Here is a 25,631-nt window from a genome sequence, read left to right on the forward strand (position 1 = left end):
CATTAGATGATTGATAATTGTTTGATTGGAATTAACGATCAATATATTTTTGAATTAATGTCTTGGCGAGAATGTTTTGCTTGGGTGATTGCAGGAAGAAGATTGAAGAGAGGGGAAACATTGCTAAACGGGATCATCGAAAGGGGATGGTCGATTGGTCTAGTCATCAGGATCGACGGGTATGACCTAAGACTACCTTGGAAAGGATACGAAAACTTGACCACAGATTGCATTATAGGACTGCATTAGCTATTAGGAAAACAATATAATAAAAAAAAGTTAAATAATTTAAATTAAAAATATAAAATTCATACCTTTAAATATTTATTATTGAAATCTCTTATTTAATCATTATTATAAACCCTTAAAAATACGAACACTTATATAAAAATGAAGTGACACCAATAGATTATAACTTTATAATCTAATGATGTCATTTCACCAATATATACACATGAACGTATATAAGAGTGCATAGTAATAATAAAATAAAGATTTAAAAACTCTTCAACTCCTTGTTCTTTTCCCTCTTAAACTCTTTCTTTTATGATTCGAAATTTGTGATGCTTTCGAATGGCCTTGTTGATAACTGTAGGTAGTTGAAGAGCCAAGGCCGGCCATTTAATAGAATGTCATTAATTGTATTTGACACAACTCTTATTCTCTGCTATTTCCACTAACTTTTTCATTCACCTGCTATTGCGCTAAGCAAAACTGATGAGTTTGAGAACATTATTTTTCTCATAGATTGCCAACCCGTTAATTTCCTCTTTCATATCTTAAACCGTTAGTGAGTATAGAGCAAGGGAAACACGAAAGATTATCATTTCTGGCCGTAGGAGGAAAGACCATCTTGCTACGAGTCATGTGAGTCTTGCTCGGTCCAACCTAATATGTATTTGATCTGTCTTTTCCTCTTTTCTCACTGCTATACCAAGTCGGTATTTTGTCTTGTTCTTCTATCCATTTTAATGTAAAGTGGCTGTTAGATTTATATACAGTTGGATGGAATATGCATATATAAACATAGCTTCCTTAGCCGAAACGTCACAGGGCTTGATATCATGTCACTTGTTATACTAATAACCATGAGATTGTCTCAGCCATGGATATGGAAGATGGAAATTATAATGAAAACCACGAGTCAATGTTCCTGTCCGAATTTATTTCGTTTTCTTTTTATACATCATGCAGAGGTGTGGATAATATCATGAAGTCCAAACATTGAGGAATTCACTGGCAAGGATGCCATTAATGGTGAAGAGGTGTAGAACAAGATAAAGAGGAAATAATCTCTCAAGCACCTAGGATTCACCGGCATGGAAGCCATAAATGGTGAAGAGGTGAAGATAACTTGCAAGAATCAAGATTGAAATCAGATAACTAAGTAATAAACACATATAATAGCTCATGCATGTCCTATTGATGAAATTAGTTGTCAAGTCAAGTGGTGGAGATCGGGTTTACGAACCCAATTTGAAATCCTTGGCCAAGGTAGATATAGGAATATGTGTCGCTCATGAGATCTTTTTGTTTGTCCAGAAGCTTCAGTTATTTAGTAATAACTGATGGGACACTCAAACCACTGGGTTGCTCGGATGGCTGGACTTAAGAACATCCCAAGCCCGATCCCGAGGTAGGGAGGGCCATTCTATTAAGTTAGGATGTGTGGGGATAAGTATGGTCCGCAGTTGGGAGGTTAAGCCTATGTCAATGCTTCTCCTCTCACCAATGTTGAGGCTTGAACAACATGACAAAGGGATTTCTTCATTATTTCTGTATGTTCTTTTGGTACTTTTACTTTGGAATCATGGAAGCATAAATAGATAGTTTAGATATATATGTACATGAATATATTAGATGTTTAAGATGATAGTTGCTACTTTTCTTTCAGTTGAACATGTTAGATTGATTTAAATGATAGCAATGTAATCATTTATTTATTTCCTTTACAACCGTTGAATTTAAATTGCAAATAAATTAAGAAGCAGTTACTTCTTTCTAGTTATAATTAGTTAATGGAAGTCATTGTCATGTGAATGGAATTAGGTATTAGTTAAATACTTGTTTTTTAAATTGGTTAGAAAAATTCGTATGTTACAACCCATTTTGGTGTCACCAGGGATAGCTGTGGTTCACTGATTAGGGCCTGCAATTTGTGCAGATAGCCACCCTTGTTCATTGAAAAGACAATATTAGGTTCACATCTATAATTATTTTACTCCCTGTGTATTTGCAGCAATAAATTGATCAAGTATATACAGTTATGTTTCAATTATAGTTATCTTTGTTTAAATTGAAATGCAATTGTGAGGAGAGTTATATTTTCAGACCTGTGTAGACAAGCTCGTAAGGCAAGACTTATATAGTTAATGACTGGTATTCATTTTGATAAGAATCTGAAAGCCAAATTTTTCTGAACATTGTGAGCACCTCATTTGCATTCTCTAGTTTGGTGTCCGGAATTCAGAATATCATCTTTACAGTGAAAAGTGACAAGTGTTTGACAAAATGCTTGATTTTTTATTAAAGAAAGAAATCGATGTTTGTTTAAACTATAACTGGTCGAGGGTTATTACAAGATATATTGGGTAGGTGCCCTCCTGAGGTTGTAGCCTCTGTATGTTCAAGCTGGAGCCTGTGTTGTAATTGGGTGTGTAATAGAGTTGCAACTCTTCTTTGTACTGCATAGCAATCCATTGTTGGAGATTAGTGATACCGTGGTTTTCCATGAGACAGCTTTGGTGTCCCCTTTTTGCTGAGTGTGATCTTTGTTGTAACTTAGGTTTCTTTTGTTTTAAAGTTTTAAAATACTGATTCACCCCCTCCACCTCTCAGTATTTTTTTGGTTTTTCATTTTTCACTTGTATGCAAAGACTAATTTCTATATGGAAAAAAATAGGAACTATTGAAGATGACTTCCCAATTGACCTTGACAAAATAGATCCAGAGTCTGAGTGGATTGTTGCGCCTCAAAGTGATGATGATGTTGATTATAATGTCTATGAGCCGCAGGATTTGGAAATCCTAGAAACGACCAACTTTTTGAGTAGTGTTCTTTGAGGATTAGGTTAGGGACTTTCCAAGGAGAAGCATCAACATAGCCTCCTTTCCCCTAGCATGTCAAGCTACATTTGAGTTTTTGGAAATTTTTACTTAGTTTATAGGTTGACTTTGTACAAAGTCACAAACTAAATTGTAATTGACATTTTGACAGTTGTCTCCATGTAGTTATCTTCTATGCTAATGTAGAGTTATCTTCTATGCTAATGTAGTATATTTTGTGCAATGTAATCAGTGATATGGATATAAAGGATGAAAATCTATTTTTAAGAATTTACTAGTTGAACTCTATATTTTATTTGCACTCAATAGAACTGTGATGTGGAAACGCCCTTTAATTTTTTTTAAAGGTAATTTTTGACTATTTTCTTCAAGTTCTTATTTTTTTTGTAAATCATTTTTTTTTCAAATTTTTTTACTCCTATGGTATGCTGATTTTTTTCCCACAACAATTTATGCTTCTAAAATAAAAATGATTCCCAGAAATATGGAAATTCTAAAGACAGTCATTTCTTATTGAGAAGTTTTCCCAATATAAATTTTTCTCGATGACAAGCAATCTTGAGAGGGGTGGACTGTCATGCCCCAGTCATGGACTGGTTGCACCATTTCAAACCATTACTCCTAGGGAAGGAAGCAACACACTGTCCTTCCATATATAAGTAAAACTTAGGCAAGTAATAGTATTTGAAAAGAGCCACCCTAGGTTAAGGGCTGACCAAGCCCTAAGGGCCCGTTTGGTGAGCGGAATAGGAATACGTATTCTGGAATACATATTCTGGAATACGTATTCTGGAATAGAACGTATTCCTGTTCTCCGTTTGGTTCAGCCAATATTTGATGGAAATTCGCGGACCCGAAAATTTATGTTTTCTAAAAAAAAAAAAAATGGAATAGGAATATGTATTCCAATACCACCTATTTTGGTGGAATTGCAAAATCCCATTTTTGGACCAAAAATGGAATACGTATTCCATTTTTGCTTCGTATTCCAATCCCGTTTTGGTGCATCCAAACAAGGAATTCACAATTTTTGGAATACGTATTCCAGAATACGTATTCCTATTCCGCTCACCAAACGGGCCCTAAGTCTTTAATATTAGCAATTGGAATGGAGCTTGACCAAGGGAGAAACAATAAATAAGGGGTCAGTACTTCCCTTAATTGTTGATTATTATCTGTCATAAGGTTCAACAAGTATTAATGAAAAGGCAGTGGGTGTTAATGAAAAGGCAGTGGATGCACAAGGAGAGTGGTATCTTTCAAAGTTTAGTAGACGAAACCCTTCCCAATTTGAGGGTTAGGAAAGAAGTTGAAGCCTCATTTGAAGAGGTATCGAATGATCAAGAGGATAAGTAAGAAAAGAATTAAGGAACAAAACTGAGTAAGAGCAGAAAATATTTATATTATAGAAGAAATTAGATCAAAAAAACCTATGAATATAATATAATTATAAGCATATTTACATGTCCATGCTACACTAGCAGAAATTAATGGTCTTCGAAGGTAATGTAAATGTTTTCATTTATTATATAGGATAAGGGGTTTGTTTAATGATCTATATGGAATTTAGAGAAATGGATTACAAATATGAGGACAACCGGCATTTCAAGATCACATGACCCAAATATGCCACCTGGAGATGAATGTTATGCTTGTGGGCCAAAGGTCTCAGTGTGCCTTTGGGCTTGAGGTTCCATTAAGTATGCCACCCTGAGATAATTGCTATGCTTGTCTGCCAAGGGGCTTAGTGTGCCCTTGGGCTTGAACAAGGAGGAAAGCCAGCCTCCAAGGTGAACAAAGGGATGAGAGGGCGGTCCATGTTCCATGATCTCATGGTGCAAGAGAAACCAATGTTGAGAATGTGGTTTGCAAACATTTCAACGAATTCCTAATGAGGTTATTGTGGGACTCCACATTGGAAGGGTTAATGCCTCAATTAGATCTCAATATGAGAGTTGTCAAATTATCTTATAATGCATATTAATGATTAGATAAATTAGATGTTGTCTCAATTTAAGATTTAATGTCAATGTCCAAGTGGCTAATATTGTGTCCAGGACTGTGTAAGAATTAATCTTGTTAAAAAGGCTTTTCAATTGGTAAATTCGGTACTTTTAAGCTGGATGAATGTAATATTCAGAATTCATCATTTGTTCCACAGAGCAATTCTGTCAAACACTTGGCATATTCCTTTCAGTTTGCAAGAAAACACTGTTCTGTTATTAGAGTCATATAGTTTTCTGTTCACTGAATTGCAGAAGGAAGAGTAACAATGATCTTTTGTTATCTAGTATAGTTTCAGATTCACATGTAATCAGATTGTCACATTCATCATATAAACTTGTAAACGAATGATAGCAACATAGAAATTAATGTTATTTCAATGGAGACAAAAGTTAGAGATTTACTGGTTTTATTTCCAAATGGTAAACATCAATTCTTTCCTTGTACCTGATGAGTATCATTTCTTGAATGTGGATCTCTGCCAAGTTGTATCTGATGAGTATCATTTCTTGAATGGTGATGGGTTCAGCTTTTGCAAGTTACTCATGTCACCACAGACTCACGGCAATGGTCTATTTTTCCACCAATAAGTCAGCCGCCAATGTGAACCCGTTCTTATTATCTCTTCCGCTGAGTCTGGTTGTCTTGTGCAGCTATACTCATCAAATGAGAACAGTTCCTCTGTCTCTAATACGCTGGTTCTGAATCACTACATTGTGCTCATGTTACCAGCCTGTTGAATACACAGGTGTGCCATATTTCTCAGATCACATCAATACTAGCATCCGCATATCAAAACCATGCCGTCCAGTGTCAATCCCAAGCATGTGAAAACCCGTGGTAGTCCTTAGATATTGCTTGCTTGCCCAGGTCAAGAAAGAATACTTCTGCAGATGCAACTTTACGGAAGAAATACCTCATATGCATATGAAAACCCTTTAATGGCTTGCCGTGGGAAATCCTTCAACCCTAGTGAAAACTGTGAGTATTTCTGATAGGCCTATGAATAATTTTTCCAACTACAAAATCATGTACATTTCTTCAGGCCCATAACGAAATACTAAAGCCACTAGTTTTGAACCTTAGAAATATTCAATACAACCATGGAATCTTTAATTTCTCCAAGAAAATATCACCACACTGGCAATCATCAAATATTAGCCCAAGAACTTTAATTGCCCAGCATAAAGATATTATTATTATTAATAATATTCAGCAGCTTCAATAAAGGGTGATGAGCTAAACGTAGTTAGTGCTTTATTCATTATAAGAGCTGGTATGATAATATGCATGCCACTCAATATCATTCCTCAGAAATATTAATATTCAGATCCAAAATTAGTGCTTTGTTCATTATAAGAGCCGGTATGATGATATGCATGCCGCTCAATATCATTCCTCAGAAATATTAATATTCAGAACCAACAACCTTATTTGTTAGATAAGATTTAGTCATGAATTAATATTTTATTACTGCGAATTTGTCTCCAAAGGAGACTTTACCAATTTGGCACAAATGTGAACTTCATCACAAATCCACTCCCAGGAAGAACTAGGGTTTCATGCAGCCCTTCTATCAGTCTTCTAAAGGTTTGCGTCCTCAAAGATTCAGCCAATGCAAAGCATCAGACAAATTCATATCAATTCCAACAATTCTGAACGTGTCAAGTACATTGCAAACCCCTCTTTTTATAACAACTGATGAGCTTTCTAGAATTTTCCCTCATGAGTAGCTTCCGGAATAAGCTGGAGAATAAAGTGACTTTTAATAATATTTATTTTATTTCACTTGTAATTAAATTAATTAAAATAAGGTCTTCCCTTTTTAATATTTATTCATTTGGACAATTTTAGAATAATTAATTTAACTAACTAAATCACCAGCGTTTTGGGACATTACAACTAGGTAACCATCTATTGATTAAATAATCTAAGCCATCAATCATGGTAGTTTCATATGCTTAATAAATATGTGTAAGATGACCATGCTTTTAGCCATGTGGTTTACCCCTAGATTGCCAGAATGTTGGTAGGCTTGTTACAGAGAACAGTGCTGGCGAACATTTGCAGCAGAAATCAAAATTATAAAATTATTGGCTTTTGCAGCAGAAATCAAAATTATAAAATTATTGGCTATCTTTTACTCCCTCAGTCAGTCCACCTCTAATATCCTTTACGTGAATCTCTCATAAATTTGATTGCCAAGAGTGAAATTTGCTCTGCTTCAATGAACCTAAAGCATCTATTCCTTTTTACAATGTTATGGACGAATGATGCAAGTTTTGCAAAGAGAAACCCTATACATTTGCCTTCTCTCTCTTTCAAGATGCCATTTTGATGATCCCAGATTCCCATTGGGAGCACAATAAGAATTCAACTTTACTAGATTTGACTTGGGGACCTAGGAGCTTATTGTTGAGTTTTTCACTGGTCATCACCCTATTTCACGGAGACTATTTTTAAAGCTGGTTTGATCAAACAGTTATTTCTTGGATGTATCTTAGAATCAATTTTTGGTATATACGGGCTTCAAGATTTTTCTATTTTGCATACTTAATAAGCTCTCATCCTTGCATTGCACCATGAAATGTTGAAAATCATGCACTTGGTTCATTACCCTGTTTTGGATGATTTGCATTATCTGTTGAATTTAAATATTGAGTTCTGTGAATCAAACTGTGGAATGTCCAGTATTCTTTCATTCAGGAATCACAATCAAGTTTGATTTGCATTCATACAACTTGGCACCATAGGGCAGTGTTAGTTGCATCACTTACCCAATCTTTTGTGAAAGATAGTTTGAAGGAAATTTCTTCTTGGTGATTACGTTCATCATTTATTTTCTTACCTAATAATATTTTGTTAAACCAGTAAAGTTATCACATCAGGCATTCTAGCATGTCTGTGCAAAGAATTGGCTTGGAGATTGATTTATCCTGAACTATTCTCAGATGAAATGGTCTCAACATCACCTTACCACAAGTTGTTTTGTAAATATGATATTTATTTTGGTGTGGATATTTATTATCCCATTTTATCTCTTGTAATGACTAATTCAAGAGGATGTCTCTTTGCTCAAATGGTTGCTTGGTTTTCACTTAAAATTCTTTCTGTATTACCATCGTGAAAGATTTACTAGAGTGCAGAATTCTAAGTAAAATGTGATGTTTGGGCTATTTACACTACAGAGACAAAAAGATTCTTGGACATGCATGAGGATAAAGGCTTATACGAACAAAGAGCTAACAGATGTTGAGCTGGTATGTCATCAGTTTGTCCATAATGATGTCAAGGAAACGGTTGAGAAAGATTTGACTTTTAAAGCTAGGCTTCATCATATGTTACTATATCCATGAATATAACTGGTTGTTGAAAATGTGCAAGAAAGTATTGATTTGACTTTACAATGCACACAGAGAAAGCAGAGATACAAAGATCGAGCTGCTGAGCGAAGAACTCTTCATGGAGGAATTGGAATTGGTCCTGGTCAGAAGAATACCTTTGAGAATGACTTGGAGCTAGAGGAATGTCCAACAACAGAGGTAGTTGAGTCAGCTGGAGAAGATGTGCCGCATCATGCTTTTGGAGAAGGCAGCCTTGCAAGACGGATATTAGAAGGCATGGGCTGGAAAGAGGTACTGTAGAACTTTCTGAATTGCATTTTAAGGATAGTTTTCCCAAATTTTCATGGCAAAGCAAAAATATTTTTAGGTGATAAGAATATGGCACTTGTAAACATAAGCAGTGTATTGTCTTTTCCTGCTTGACTTTCTCAATTTGGTTAGTTAATAATATATAACATACACTATGGAGGTAATTATGTTCTTTCTACATATAATTATATATGATTGGGCTTTTAGATTTTTAACTGCATTAACTCCTTTAGATGCTTGTTTAATGTGTAGCTGTTTTATAAAGATCAAGGTTCTTTTTCCCCAAGTGCTCTATAGCACAACTAAATGCACTTTCGGGTCTCATTGACAGGCTTTGGTTGTTTGTGGACATCAACTTACCTATTCCTTTCATTTCTCTTTAATATATGGTACATATTTTTAAGTAGAATTTCAACTGTAAGAAAAAATGCATTTTCTTCCTATAAATTTTACTGGCAGATCCTAGGACTCAAAGAGTTAAGACTCAAAAAGTTGTTTGAAAAGTATCTGGATACAACTGTCTTATAATTTTTCTTTCAATGTTTTGAGTTTCTTGTAAAACCTCTTTTCAATGAAATAATGGGTCAAAGCTCCTAGGTGTACTGTAATTACAACATTCAAAATCCCCCCCCATCATAAGATCTGGTTGCAGCATTTCAAACCATTGCCTCCAGTGAAGGAAGCAATGCACTATACCACCATACATAAGTAAATGTTTGGCAAGTAATGGTATTTGTGTGAAAAGGGCCAACCCAGCTTAAGGGCCAACCAAGGCAGAAATAATAAATAAGGGGCCGGTACTAACCTTAATTTGGTAATTGTGTTTCTTGTATGTATAATTAGATATGTGTTGGGTGGATATTTTGCAACTGATAGTTTATGCAAATTCAGTCGCAAAATAGGTTGACCAGCCATAGTGTGTGAGACATAGTCTCACCTACCATAAAGGAAAGGCCCCCCCTTCTCACCATTCCTTTGATCAACTCAAGATAAGCAAGAAGTTAAGAGATATTTTAAAGGGGTGTTACTGATATTCTTTCTTCTTATTTCAAGAAAGAATCCACTTACTCGTGGAGCGAGTAATGGGCAAGGTTTAATCTCTATAACTACACTCTATTTTACAGATGGAAACAATGATACCAATACCAAAAACGGGCTCAAAGGCTGATTGAGAGCATACTGGCTTAGATTTATGCCTATTTTTCCTAATCTATAAGAATGAATATGAAACGAGAGTAAATCATTACCATTGGGGCACACAAACTTCCAAAAGTAGATGATTTCTACACTAACTTTATTCAAATAATTTGTGTGAATATGAGACAGTAACATAAATTAGAGTTGTAGTCTCTAGTTTATATTACTACAATTGCTCCATATCAAAGCTTCCAATTGTTTCTTCTTCTCACTATGCTCGAGTAAACATACAATAATAATATGAATTAAAGCTAATAGAAACAAATCACAGTCACAACTTTCAATTTGTTCTATCACAATTGTTTCTAGTCAAAGCTTCGAGTCCAACTGCTTCTTTTTGTTCACTTGTATTTCAAATTTGCATTGCACAATCAAAGATATGCTTGCACAAGTTTGACAGAGCTCTTTTGCATATAATAAAAGATGATTTTTACAATGAAGGGCACTCCTTTATATAGGCAAAGGAGTGAGAGAAAGAAGGAGAAAAAGGTGGGAGAAACTCAACCACCTTGACTAAGTCAAACTAAGAAAGAAGATTTATTGGATTACATGGCTGAAGATCCATGTAATCAGGTTAGATTCACATGGATTACATGCAATCTATCTTCTGAATCTACAAAGCTGAAAATACACTTGAAGGAAAAGTTGAAATTGTTGGGAGTTCCTGTATTTTGAGCCACTGCATTCACTTTGATAACTGTGGTGTCATATCTTTGATAGCCTCCTTCTGATGAATTGTTAGTTGTGACTTGAAAACTTGATGCAGTGAAGCTTTTCTCATTCCATAGTTGTGAATTTTCTTTTGTCATATCCATGCGCTCTAGAATTTCAGGAACCTTGAAGATCTTTTCAATCACATTCAGATGCAAGCTGAAAACTACCTTTCCATCTGCATCTTTAACTGATTTCGTTTTTATTTATTTATTTATTTTTGGATCAAAATGCTTGACGCATTTTCACACAAACTCAAGTACTAGGCCAGTCATTGAGAAAGTGGAGACCGAATGAATTATTGCTTCTTTTGATTCAAGCATATCTTTTTGACAAGATGTCTCTATTTTTGGAAGAAATTCTAACATATCTTGACTTGAAGAGTTTGCTGCAACATGAGACTTCCAAATAGTGAAAACATCTTTCAATGGGATTGAATCCATGAGTGTCTTAGGATTTGGACGTTTGATGGCAAATCCAAGGAGGACAAGTGTTCTAGGTATGATTTAGATAATTTTTGAACACTTAGGAAGGCTGGAAATTGTTTGAACAACTTGTATTTTGGGCAAAACTGGCCAAAATCAGGGTTTAGATGGTGGATTGCATGGGGACAAAATGGGGGTTTTGTTTTGGATGGTCAAGAATGCAAGTTGGAAGCATATGGATGTCTGTAGAATGAGAGTTTAGGTGTTGAAAAATGTGATTTTTACCAAAATCAAGTTTAGGAGATGCAATTACATGTAGAAATTCATCATTTTTACTAGATGTAAATATGTAATTGAGTGTGTGGAATGCAATTACGTCGGTAGGAATATAGAGTTTGAATGTATTTGGATGATGGATCAACTATGGAAGATGAAAGCATGGAAATGCACTTGCATTCTTGAGGGAAGATATCTTGCTTTTCTCAATAAACAAACGAAAACCAAGCAACAAAGTATGTACAAAAACAAAAAACAAAAAGAACTTGCTTCGATTCAAATTTTGTTAAACTCCAAAACTTCACTTTGTGCGCAATTTCGTTTTGGAAATGGAAGACCTTTTGCATTTGCAAAAAATGAAAGTTTGGAAGTTATTGAATAACTTGAAGCAAAAAACTAGGGCTGCATTTGAACAAATGGATGATAAAGAGCCAAATAATGCAACAAATTAGCAAAATAAACAAGAAATGCAAGCAAAACCGGATTCTCACACTCACTTGGAGAGCAAAGAGCAAAATTTGGAAGATGAAGAAATTTGAATGAACTTGTTCTCTCCAAAATTGGGCTTAGCAAGTGTGTTTGCATGTAATGACCAAAAGCCTTTGAAAGATTCAAACCTTAAGTTCAAATCGGGGTTTGAAGAGAAAATGCATGTGCAAGAAGTTGCAAATGCATTCCTAAGTGTAGATCGCACCTCTTGGAGTGATTTGCATGTTTGAAATGTTCCTTCTCAATGCAAACCGTATTCTAGAAGCCGCATTACATGTCCATGAAATGGCCAAGAGATTTGTTTCAAAAATCTTGCCTTGTAAGCTGCTAAGTGAAACGTGGTTTAGATGCCCTATTGCATGGATGTTTTTGCTTTGGAAGAGCAAAATTGGGTTCTCCAAACTCTAACGTATGTTTTAAATATGCAATGAAGATGCACATAACTCATTCCCAATTCAAAATCAGGTTTAGAAGAATGCATTACATGCAGCGTTTCTAATGCAAATGCATTTGTAAGACTTTCTCATTCCAACATTTAATGCAAATCGGGTTTAGAAAGGGCCTTTGCATGCTAGGTTTTTTTCATTGGAAGACCAAAATTAGGGTCTCTGGACTCAAGCACATGTAATGCAAATGCTTTGAAATCACTTGGAGACCAAAATTGGGGTCTCTAGAGGAGATTACGTCAACGTTTTTGCATGCAAGACTTAAATTGTAGTTAAAAAGAGACTTTACATGTAATGCATATGCATGTTTTTAACCAAAACTTGATCCCTTTGGAAAATTGAGTTTATAGGAAGTGATTGCATGTTTAAAATATGCAATCCATTTGCATGCATTTGGACGCCCAAGCCAAAATCGGGTTTAGAAGGATTCATTGCATACTTTTGTGGCTTGCATTTACATGTAAATGAAATCCTTTGGCAAATCGTCATTACAAGATGCCATTACATGTAATGCATTTACATGCAAAGAGGAAAATTGAGGTTTGAGGATCCATTTACATGTTCTAAAATGCAAGTGAAACCACCGAGCAAGTTGTTTTGTTGAGAAACTAGTGGGTTGCAAGCCAAAAATGTGGTTTGGAGGAGTAATTACACGTATGTCAAACAAAAATAACATGTAATGGACTTGCGTCACTTAAGTTTTCTATTTAGCACATGTCTATTTGATTTACTTAAGTGAATCACACTTAAAGGGGTCAAATACATATTTACACTAATATATTTTATATATTATGTGTAAATATATTCAAAAAGTGATATTTCACTTAAATGTTTTAAATTAAGTAAATTTGGACATCAAATTATACTGTAAAGTGATAAATAAAAAAGTAACTCAACATCAAAATATAACCTTTAGTGCACTATGATGATTTAAAACACTTAAGTGATAAATTAAAAGTCATAAAATAACTTTAAAACATAAGTCATTTAAGCTAAATTTTTCAAGATGTGCAACTCAATATTACAATAGAAGGTCAATATTTTAAATTTGTAGTTGAACTTGCAAACCCCACTTTTGGCCACTTAATCTTTAATATCTTTTGACTAACAACTCCGATTATGCCTGAAGATATCTCGAATCTCGAATCAAAGGTATGGCCAAAAGCAAGAGATTGAAGGAAACAAAAAGACTAAAAGAATCAAAACTAACTCTTATTAATGCAAAAGAGACTTTGAAGGTCTCAAAAATCAAGTATAGGCTAACAAACTGAAAAAACCAAAAAGACTTGATGAGAACCTTCAATAAAACGTTTCATTATATGCATTAGTGATAATTGCTTGATCAATTTAAGCCAATCAAATAATGTGATATCTTAGAGATAAGCGAAAACTTTCATATTGTTACCTCCATTTTGTGGTGACAAAATGTAGGACAACAACTAGCTCTATTTGAAGAATGTCATTCGTTTGTTGTTGAAAACAATGAGTGACATAGAAATCCAGTTCTCCAAGTTCCTTCATCCACTCCATTAGGCTATAGAGTCAGGCGACCAACTAAAACAAAAAAAAAACTTAAACGCGACTAATCTAGTTAAAAATAAAACAAACATGTGCAAGCGCACTTATAAAAAACAAAGAAAAACCTACCTAATTAAAACTAGCGGATAATGCAACTTTTAGATGAAGCCATTTATGGGTTCACCAAAATAACTGCCTTTTTCAGCGGTTTGCAATACCTTTCATGTTCATAGGCACAAACAATTGGAGCAATGGTGTCAATGCCTGATGTAACACCTTGTGGAAGAGATGAAAAAATTCACCTCTTTGAGATGAATCATATGTATTGCTGCTCCAAAATAGGTCCATGAATTGAAACTGCTCCTGAGGAACTAAACATGCCTATTTTGCTTCTTGGTCAATAGTATTTTCATATTTAGGTACATGTGGAATGTCTTGCTTTTTGTTGGCCTCCAACCAAGCAAGATGTCAGATTGGACATCCCCTTGATCGAACAAATTCTGGATTCTTCTTGCCAACTGCAACTTGCGTGACTAGTTCATCAATCACCAACACCTCAAGATGATTGAGAAAACCTTGCTCATGTGATTTTAGTAATGACATGACTGCACTGCCTACCTTAACATATTGCTGACAAACTTCTGACTTGGGAAAGTCTTTGTGTTTATGAGAAATTCATTTTCAAGCTTTGGGATAGAACATTCATGCAAAGTATATGCAAGTTCACAATCATGAGACACAAATACATCGTTTTCAGCTTGATCAGAACTTGCTTGCATGTCCCTTTTATGACATGATTATCTTGCACATTGGAAGAAAAAGATTACTTCCTCGTCTTTTCATTATTGGCCTTTTGAGACTGCATGCACTAGATATGAGAGTCGCTAGCTATATCTTATTCCTTTTCCTGAAAGAGAATAGCAAGATCACTAACTTCAAATACATGATGCTTTACTGTTGTCTTCGCTAATTGCTCCTCAACTGAAAGCTTATTTGATGGTGAAACTAACGTTTGTTGATTCCCAACAATAGGACTATGAGGAATAGTTGGAAGAGGCCCCCTTTCTACATCTTTGTGAGAAATGAAGAACATGTCTTGAGCTATTGCTTTTTGAGGGCAAGTAACTCATTTGCTAGCCTTTGCACTACATGATCCTTCCTTGTGCTAGATGAAGATAAATTGGAAGAATGACGACTTTCTTCAAACCCAGTTACTTCAATTTTTTTCTTCCCAGCTAGCATAAGATCATCTTCAATTTCAATTGCCAATGTCTGTGCAGTTGCAATAGAGGCTGGGACTGCTCTTCTTAATAGAAAACTGACTTCAAGAATTTGAGCATTGACAAAAACTTCAAATTTGCAGTCTTAGGTTGAGCAACAACTGGAATTTTTTGTGTCAGTTTGTTGAAATGACCAACAAATTTACGCATAGGCATATGAGATGACTTCTTCAGTTGAGTAAGTTGGACCAACAATGAACTTGCATCTTTAGGAGGCTTGAACCTTTCTTCAAACTTGGCTATTAGAGCAGCCTAGTTTGTGATAATACTTGGTGGTAAATGGTAAAACAAATCAGCAACCACGCCTCAAAGAGTTTCCACAAACAACCTCATAGATATGTCCTTATATCCGACATCATGAGCACCGCATGCAATGTAGAAAGCAACAATATGTTCATCAGGATGTTGTTGTCCATCATTGAAGAATTTGGGAAAATTATTTCATGAGCCATCAAGAAGAGTATGTAGAGGCAAAGCTAGATTTAATGGTCCAAAAGCATTTCCCCAAGGACATTGGGCCATTTACATGTCCTTGGCAAACGCTTGAAATAATTGCAAGGAATATTCACAATGAAAAAGGACATGAGTATGCTTCAAATGAAAGCCTAAGGCTCTCAAATGTGTGCCGTATTCCCAACGAAGTTGCCAAAAACCGTTGGGTGGATATTTTGTAACCGACAGCTTATGCAAATTCAATTGCAAAACAGGTTGACTAGGCACATTGGTGTGAGATAGTGTTTCTTCTACCTTAAAGGTAAGGGTCCCCCTTCTCACTGTTCCTTGGATCAACTCAAGGTAAGCAAGAAGTTAAGAGATATTGTAAAGGGGTGTTACCAATACTTTTTCTTCTTATTTCAAAAAACAATCCACATACTTGTGGAGCGAGTAATGGGCAAGGTTTAATCTCTATAACCTATCTAACAGTTGGAAACAATGGTACCAATACCAAACACCAACTAAAAGGTTGATTGAGAGCATACTGGCTTAGATCTATGTCTAGTTTTCCTAATCTATAAGAATGGCTATGAAACAAGAGTAGTCTCTAACATTGAGGAGCACAAACTTCTAGAAGTGGGTGATTTCTACACTTAAACTTAATTCTAATAATTTGTGTGAATATGAGACAATAACATAAACTACAGTTAAAGCTTCTAGTTTTTATTAGCACAGTTGCTCCCAGTCAAAGCTTCAGCTCCAATTATTTGTTGTACTCATTATGCTCTAGTAAAAGTACAATAATAACATGAATTGAAGATAATAGAAACAAATTATAGTCACCACTTCCAATTTGTTCCATCATGATTGTTTCCAGTCAAAGCTTCGAATCCAACTGCTTCATTTTATTCACTCTTCTTTCAAATTCGCACTACACAATCAAAGTTATGGTTGCACAAGTTTGGTAGAGCTCTCTTGCATATAATAAAAGATGATTCTTACAATAAGGGGCACTCCTTTATATAGGCAAAGGAGTGAGAGAAAGGAGAAAAAGGTGGAAAAAACTCAACCACCTTGACTAAGTCAAGCTAAAAAAGAAAATTTATTGGATTAAATGATTGAAGGTCCATGTAATTGAGTTACATGCACATGTATTACACGCAATCTCTTTTGAATCTACAAAGCTGAAAATACACTTGAAGAAAAAGTTGAATCTGTCGGGAGTTCCTGTATTCTGAGCCACTGCATTCACTTTGATAACCATAGTGTTGTATTTTTGATAGTCTCTTGATTTTCTCTGATGAATTGCTAGTTATCATTTGAAAAATTGATCTGGTCAAACTTTTCTCATTCGACAATTGTTGTGAGTTTTCTTTTGTTAGATCGATGCACTCTAGAGTTTCAGGACCCTTGAAGATCTTTTCAATCACATCCGGATGCAAGCTGGAAACTACCTTCCCATCTACATCTCTAACTGATTTTTTTTTTTGGATCAGAATGTTTGACGAATTTCCACACGAACTCAAGTTCTAGTTCAGTCATTGGAAAAGTGGAGTCCAAATGAATTATTGCTTCTTTTGATTCAAAGCATATCTTCTTGATAGGATGTCTCTATTCTTTGAAGAAATTTTGACATATCTTGACTTGAAGAGTTTGTTGCAACATGAGAATTCGGAAGAGTGAAAACATCTTTCAATGGGATTGAATCCATGAGGGTTTCAAGATTTGGACAACTGATGGTGGATCCGTTGAGGATAAGTGTTCTAGGTATGATTTGGATACTTTTTGAACAATTAGGAAGGATGGAAATTATTCGAACTTGTATTTTGGGAAAAAATGGCCAAAATCAAGGTTTAGGTGGTGGATTGCATGTGGGTGAAATGGTTCTTTTCTTTGAAGAATGCAAGTTGGAAGCATATGGATGTGTGTAAAATGAGATTTTCGGTGTTGTTAATTTTTACCAAAATCGTGTTTAGGAGATGCAATTACATGTGGTAAAAATTCATCGTTTTTACTTGATGTAAATTTGTAATCGGGTTTGTAGAATGCGATTACATTTGTAGGAATATGGAGTTTGAATGTATTTGGATGATGGATCGAATATGGAAGATGAAAGCATGAAAATGCACTTGCATTCTTGAGGGAAGATCTCCAACTTTTCTCACTAAAAATAAATAAAAAACAACAAAGTATGTACAAAAACAAATAACAAAAAGAAAAACATACCTCTTGCTTTGAGTCAAACTTTGATAAACTCCAAAACTTTCACTTTGCATGCAATTTTGTTTTTGAAATGGAAGACGTTTTGCATTTGCAAGAAATGAAAGTTTCAAACTTATTTAATAACTTGGAGCAAAAAAATGGGGCTGCATTTGAACAAGTGGATGATAAAGAGCCAAAGAATGCAACAAATTAGCAAAATAAGTAGGAAACACAAGAAAAACTGGATTCTCACACTTAATTGGAGAGCAAAGAGCAAAATTTGGAAGAAGAAGAAATTTGAATGAACTTGTTCTTTCCAAAATCAGGTTTAGCAAGTGTGTTTGCATGTAATGACCAAAAGCCTTTGAAAGATTCAAACCTTAGCTTGAAATCAGGGTTTGAAGATGCAAATGCCTATGCAAGAAGTTGCAAATGCATTCCTAAGTGCAGATCGCACCTCTTGGAGTGATTTGCATGTTTGAAATTTACTTCTCAATGCATATTGTGGTCTAGAAGCTGCATTACATGTGCATGAAATGGCCAAGTGATTTTTCGCAAATATCTTTCCTTGTAAGCTGCTGAGAAAAACATGGTTTAGATGCCCTATTGCTTGGATGTTTTTGCCTTGGAAGAGCAAAATCGGATTCTCGAAACTCAAATGCATTTTTTAAATATGCAATGAAGGTGCACATAACTCATTCCCAAATCAAAATTGAGCTTAGAAGAATGCATTACATGCAGTGTTTTTAATGCAAATGCATTTGTAAGACTTTCGAACGTCTAAGGCGAATCGGGATTACATGCAACATTTTTGCATGCAAGACTCAAATCATGGTTAAAAAGATACTTTACATATAACGCATATGCATGTCTTTGACCAAAATGTCATCCCTTTTGAAAATCGGGGTTATGGGAAGTGATTGCATGATTAAAATATGCAATGCATTTGTATTCATTTGGATGCCCAAGCTAAAATTAGGTTTAGGAGTCATTGCATATTTTTGTGACTTGCATTTACATGTAAATGAAATCCTTTGGCAAATCGTGATTACAAGATGCCATTACATGTAATGTATTTACATGCAAAGAGGAAATTCAGGGTTTGAGGATCCATTTACATGTTTTAAAATGCAAGTAAAAACACCCAACAAGTTGTTTTGTTCAGAAACTTGTGGTTTGCAAGCCAAAAACGTGGTTTGGAGGAGCAATTACATGTATTTCAAACAAAAATAAAATGTAATGGATTTGCATCACTTAAGTTTTCTATTTAGCACATGTTTATTTGATATATTTAAGTGAATCCCACTTAAAGGGGTCAAATACATATTTACAATAATATATTTTAAATATTATGTGTAAATATATTCAAAACGTGATATTTCACTTTAATGTTTTTAAAATTAAAACATTAAAGTAAATTTGAACATCAAAGTCACTTAAGTGATAAATTAAAAGTCATAAAGTAACTTCAAAACATAACATAAAGTCATTTTAAGTTATTTTCAAAAAGTGCAACTCAACATTAAAATATAAGGTCAATATTTTAAATATACGGTTGAACTTTTAAACTCCACTTTTTGGGCACTTAATTTTTAATATCTCTTGACTAACAACTCCGATTACACCCCAAGATATCTCGAATCAAAGTTATGACCAAAAGCAAGAGATTGAAGGAAACAATAAAACTAAAACAATCAAAACAAAATCTTAAAAATGAAAAAGGGAGTTTGATAGTCTCAAAAATCAAGTATAAGCTAACAAATTGAAAAAATGAAAAAGACTTGATGAGAACCTTCAATAAAACCTATCATTATATGGATTATTGAAATTTTTTTGATCAATTTTGGCCAATCAATAATGAGTTATCTCAGAGAAAAGTGAAAACTTTCGTATTGTCACCTCATTTTTTGGCCAATTAAATAATGAATATGAACGTATCTTTTAACTATATGACTTTGCCATAATTAGCAATAGGAAAGCAAAGGGATGATACAATGTTATTTGATGCCCTAAATAGTATTGTCATTACGATACAGTGGTATAACTATTTGTGCCCTAAGTGGTATATGTGGACTAACTTGGGTTTTGTAGGTGCTGCCCTAAGTGGATTAGGGTTTTAGAATTTTGGGTATGGAAAACTTAAAACCTCTATTTAGATTTATTGATGATGCCTTCAATTGTTAGTTATGAGAATACAGTTAAATTGATTGTAACCTTTAATCTCTTTCGCATGAACATAACTATTATAACTGCCTTCTCATGAATGTGAAGTAGTAAGTGTATTTCAATGATATGCTAGTTGTTAGCTAAGGCTCGGGAAAAAGGGGTTGTTACATATGGTATCAAAGCTCTAGGTTTGACACTAAACCTTGGGTTCAACACTGTTTCAGAGAAGCTGAAAATGTAATGTAGAATGAGATAAATTGAATATTTATATTGTAGAACTGAATATTTTACAATGTAAGCTAGAAAATCACACCAGAGATCATCTAGAATAGTAGGGGAAGGGCTGATATGATGGTATAGCCCATATGAATTGGATAGATGGATAAATTTGCAAAATCATAAAGATGAATCAGAACTAAAGAAGATAACATGATTGGCAAGTCAAGTGATGGGTGATCGGGCACACAATGTCCATTGTAAATCTATGGCCAAGGTAGATTTAGTGGCAAGATTGCTGCTGTGATCAATAGAGGTTAGAGTGCTAGTAGTTAGAAGATAGGTTGATGGAGGGTATCTGCAACCTCATCTTCTGTTTAGTCGACACTCTAATACCAAGATGCTCGGGTGGCAGGACTAGAATGGTGTACATGCCTTACCCCAGGTCGGAAGGGCCATTCTCCGAAGAGAATGAGTGAGGATTACACTAGGTCCAAATGCTGAGGCTTGCACAATACAAACTAGTTTCTATATCCCTTGATGCAGTGTTATCTAAACCTTGATTGTAACTAGTTATTTCTTCCAGTTGAATGTTTTCAGCATTATCCTTTATGCAATTACATTCTCGTTCATATGAAATGGTAGTTAATGTTTTGTTATCCATATTTAGACTTGAAATTAAAATAAAATAAAATTGTGAACCATGATTTTGAGATTCTTTGATCTTGAAGTGGCTGGGGGTACCTATATGTTGTTAGTTTTGTGTCGTAAAGTGATGATCTTTTCTAATGATGATTAAATGACAAGAAGGCTATACATCACAATTTGTGCTCCAATATGGAGTAAGTAAACACACTTGCATAACTGAAACTATCAATGCTTATTTATAAATGTAACTTTAGTCTGACTTGAGTTCTTCTTGGAATGTAATGATGACAAGGTGGGTATGAGAGCCTAGGTCGCATGAATGGGAAAAGTGAATTTCCAAAATTTTTACAAGTGATTGGCAAGCACGCCTAGATGATCTACCTACGTGAACAAGATTTATGATATGAGTTGATACTATGAGAAGCATATCAATATGAACTTGATTATGGATAAGTGATGAGATTTCTATAGGTAGAGTCCCATGGATATGCAAAAGTTTTGTGGATAGATCAGATTTAGGGTCCCAGCCACAATTGAAATGATGCGAATACAACATACAAGCCTCTGGGCCACACCCGAGCTCAAGAATCACATGTGAGTGTGTAGTCCAAGGGCTTAGGAAAACTGGGATACAAATGGTGTGGTACCATGTTAAAGATAACCTCTATGATCTTGATTGGATGTACGATGATCTTTCATAGTATATTATGTTTTAACCTTTTGGCACACTGTTATACATGTATAATAGACATGCGATATTGATTTTAAATGGTAATGGAATATTAAGACATACTGAGTTGTTTTATATTGTTTTAGAGATGAAATATATTTCTATCATGAAATGATTATTCTAATGAAATGTTATTGTGGTAAGATGGCATAAGGCCCAGGTTACATAAATGGAAACATGGACCCATTAACCATTTTAGGTGATCGGTGAGTTTACAAGGATGACCTAACTCATTTGATGAGTACCATATGCTAGATGGTATATATGAGTGATTTAATTTATGTGATCAAGTTATGATCTAGACCATGTTAGTTGAGCAATTACAAATTTTTGAATGGCTATCTCACTCTTGATTCTTGAACACTGAAAATTCTCTTACATGAGTTATCAATATGAGAATTGAACTAAAAATATTGAGTTTCTACTTGAGTATGACAGGAATATGGAATGGAATATCCTACAAACATTTATCAATTCAAAGTAATGTGGAAGTGGGCACAAGTACGGTAAAATAAACATAGGTGAGTGCGTTTCACTTTTCATTTTGTGTAAGCATTTTTCTTAAAACATTGAGATAAGGAATGATAGACTTTGATTTTGGTCATGGCTTAGATTTTGATTCAATTTTGAAATGAAACGATTTAATGATGCTATATATATCATGTATTTGGAATTATGCTCTTAGTGTTTAAAAATGCAGAGTTCAGCGAGGATGATGAAACACAAGAGGGAGGGTATATTACATCCCAATTTTCAGCCTAATTTTAAATCTCCTTTATAGTGTTTGTTAAAATTTCAAAGTTCACTGAGGAGGATGAAACACAAGGGGAAGGGTATGTTACATCCCAATTTTTGACTCAATTAAAAAATGTTCATATAGCCATTGAGGTTTAATGTGAAGCTAGTTGAAAGGTAAAATTAGTTATGATCACGTGAAATGGTAAGATGGGTAATCGCTATAATTTCATATGAAGATGACATGTTAGTTAATTGTTATGATGCTATTATATTGTTATCTTGAAATCTCGAAAAATTGGTTATTCATCATGGAAGTAAATTGGTGGTTAGCCGTTATGATGGTTTATGAATAATAACTTGTAATTGCGATTATATTAAGGAATATGATATAATCGTGAAGAATTTCCTTGCAGGAGCACGTTGAAGGGGGGGAAGCATTGCCAAAAAGGAATTGGGCATGGGGGGCAACACCATCATTGGGAAAATAAGTACGATTCGTGAACCCTTATGGCTAAGGGAAAAATTGCTAGACAAGCAAGAGTGTACATTGGACAACCATGAGCTAATCAGTCTATATATATATATATATATATATATATATATATATATATATATATATATATATATATATATATATATATATATATATATATATATATCACTTGATAATAAAAGAAATCACTAAGCATAAATTGAAATATGAGCAAGTTGTTACCTTTATCATTTGAGTTATTTGTTCGGAGCCTCTTGGTGTAGCAGGCATGTCCTAACATATCGACACCATGATACCTAAATATCTATACATGTACATACATGTATATGTGTATATACATAAACCAATTATATATATATAAGGACGTATATGCATATCTAATATTTGGCGTACACATAAGAAATGTATTGTTGGTGTTTATGCATGTATACATATATACATACATACATACATATATAGGTATCTTAGATACCATGATGATATATATTAAGACAGTATTACTATTTCTTTCACCTTGGCTATGGTTAAATATTATTTCATGTGTGGCCATTTTTCATATTTCTATATTATTTTCCATCAGGGCTTATAAGTTTGAGATGGTCATTTTAAACATTTGTGCTGATGACCTTTTTATTTTCTTTATAGAATGTTGCCAAGTAATAGCCAATGGCTGTTTGTTTTCTTTTATAACTCCTTCACCGCTCCTTTCTTGTTTTTCTTTATCGGAGCTTGAGGTAATTTATGGATATGATGAGACTTTTACCATTGGTATTACATACCTTAGCAAGCTCTGTGTACGAGGGTTCTTATTTACCAATGATATGGTTCAATAGCAATGTTTTTCCAATCGCTTATGACTTTGCAATTAAATCCATGACTTAGTCGCATATTATATTCACCTTACCCAACATATTCCCATCGTACACTGCCTTCACAATTGCATAAATCAGAAGCATAGTTGTATGTTGTAATCCATTTGCATATTGAATGCACAGTCGCACATCGTTAAGGAGATCTTCCATTACTTCAGCTTCTTTCGGAAACTCAATATCATTCCTGTTACATGTCACGATACCACAATTGCAACATTAGTCAGGCCATTTTTAGTAGTACAAGAAGCTCATTTTCGTGTTGAAGTTGTGTTGTCAGAGCATGACAACTGATCTTAACCATCATTCTCAAGTCATGAAATCGTTACTCAAGTTTCTTTTCATATATATATATATATATGCTATGCCTTTTCGATTGTTTTAAAGATGATTCCCACTACGGGAATGAATGAATGTTGTGATAATGTACATCCACGGCATGGGTAAGCATACTAGCCGTAACTAAAGGCTCAAGAGTATATTGATTCTGAAACATAAGAATTGTTCCTATCTTATTATAGTTTCTTTTATTCATGAATATCGGGTGCTAGTACATACCCATACAATTATGCATAGGTTGACTCCATTGAAATTGTTAAGAAAACACTTGTAAAATGCATAATCACGTACACCACACATAGATTCCATTATATTTAATGAGGCATATGTCTGACTTATACAGTGGTATTATCAATATACCAATTGAGATAAGAATCAGATTGGAGTAAATAAATTCTGATTGATAAATACATATATACTAGAAAATCTCCCAGGATGCACCTAAGGCCAGAAAGGTCAAGCATAAATGGGTGAAGAGGAAAAGTATCCTTGCAAGAACCATTGAATGTCAGTAAACAAGAGTAAATTAATAATCAAAACTGCATATATTGAGTCAGCTCATGGAGGTCCAATGTTTAGATCTTGTCGTCTACTCGAGTGGTGGGTTGATACTCTAAATACTGGGATGCTCAATGACTAGACATGGTGTTCCCTTTCTATTTTCGGGTAGCGAGGGCCTTTCTCGGATGAGATTGTGTGGGGATATTATAGGGTCCGTGATTGGGAGGTTAAGCCCTTGACAATGCTTCTCCCTCCACCGGAGGCCTAGGCTTGCACAAGACAGAGATGCAAACTACACTCAAAATATCTTCTGGTAACGGTATTTTACTTTATATATGTAATCTCAAGTTGGACTTATGTTAGATTGATTAGTATCATCTAATTAGTTATTCCCCTCAATGCTTACAAATCAGTTCTTCTTTAATGTATTCAAAAAATAGTTAATCAGTTGATTTTGAAATTGATCATGAAATGTCTCTGCATGCATGAGATAGGCTTACTTGATGGTTGTTATAACTGTCCTTCATTTATGTGAATAATGAATATGAACTTATCTTTAAACTATACGATTTTGCCATAATTAGCAATAGGAAAGAAAAGGAATGATACAGTGGTATTTGATGCCCTAAATAGTATTGTCATTACGATATAGTGGTATAACTATTTGTGCCCTAAGTGGTATATGTGGACTAACCTGGGTTTTGTAGATGCTGCCTTAAGCGGATTACAATTTCAGAATTTAATATATGCAAAACTTAAATCCTCTATTTAGATTTATTGATGATGCCTTCAATTGTAAGTTATGACAATTCAGTTAAATTGATTGTAACAATTAATCTCTTTCGCATCACTGTAACTATTATATCTGCCTTCTCATGAATGTGAAATAGTAAGTGTATTTCAATGATATGCTAGTTTTTAGCTAAGGCTTAAGAAAAGGGGTTGTTACAATAAGAGAGTCCTCAAAGAAAGTTGTGGAGTCTCAGAACATCGCTGAGAAAGGTACAATTATCACCAAGAATAGCCACAATAGAAAAAGTCATCAAATAGTCGATTACGATAACAACATTCAATTTTGGCTTGTATGATTATTTTTAAGGGAAGGATTTACATTTTTAGAAGAATATCAATTTGGAGAGTCAATCGACAAGGGTTAGAAGTTACTTCACAGTTGGTGACAAGAGTGATAATATCTTTGAGAAGAAGTGTTGAATGAGCTTATTAATCAT

General features: G+C 34.4%; 1 protein-coding gene across 6 annotated transcripts in view; it reads left to right on the plus strand.

Moving 5' to 3' along the window:
* The window catches only part of LOC149561130 (D111/G-patch domain-containing protein), a 78,944-nt gene that overhangs the window by 18,999 nt on the left and 34,314 nt on the right, over positions 1-25,631 (plus strand). For 5 of the 6 annotated variants that reach the window (XM_089824972.1, XM_089824977.1, XM_089824971.1 and 2 more), the window contains exons 7-8: positions 8,259-8,330; positions 8,487-8,705. In XM_089824972.1, coding sequence (XP_089681098.1) covers positions 8,259-8,330; positions 8,487-8,705 — 291 coding nt within the window. Of the gene's footprint in view, positions 1-8,258; positions 8,331-8,486; positions 8,706-21,900; positions 21,988-25,631 lie in introns of those variants that run through there. The other variant, XM_089824973.1, reaches the window with a different exon arrangement.

This window comes from Cupressus sempervirens, chromosome 4 (assembly GCF_028749045.1).
Source record: "Cupressus sempervirens isolate cs-2001-9-10 chromosome 4, ASM2874904v1, whole genome shotgun sequence".
NCBI classification, from domain to species: domain Eukaryota; kingdom Viridiplantae; phylum Streptophyta; class Pinopsida; order Cupressales; family Cupressaceae; genus Cupressus; species Cupressus sempervirens.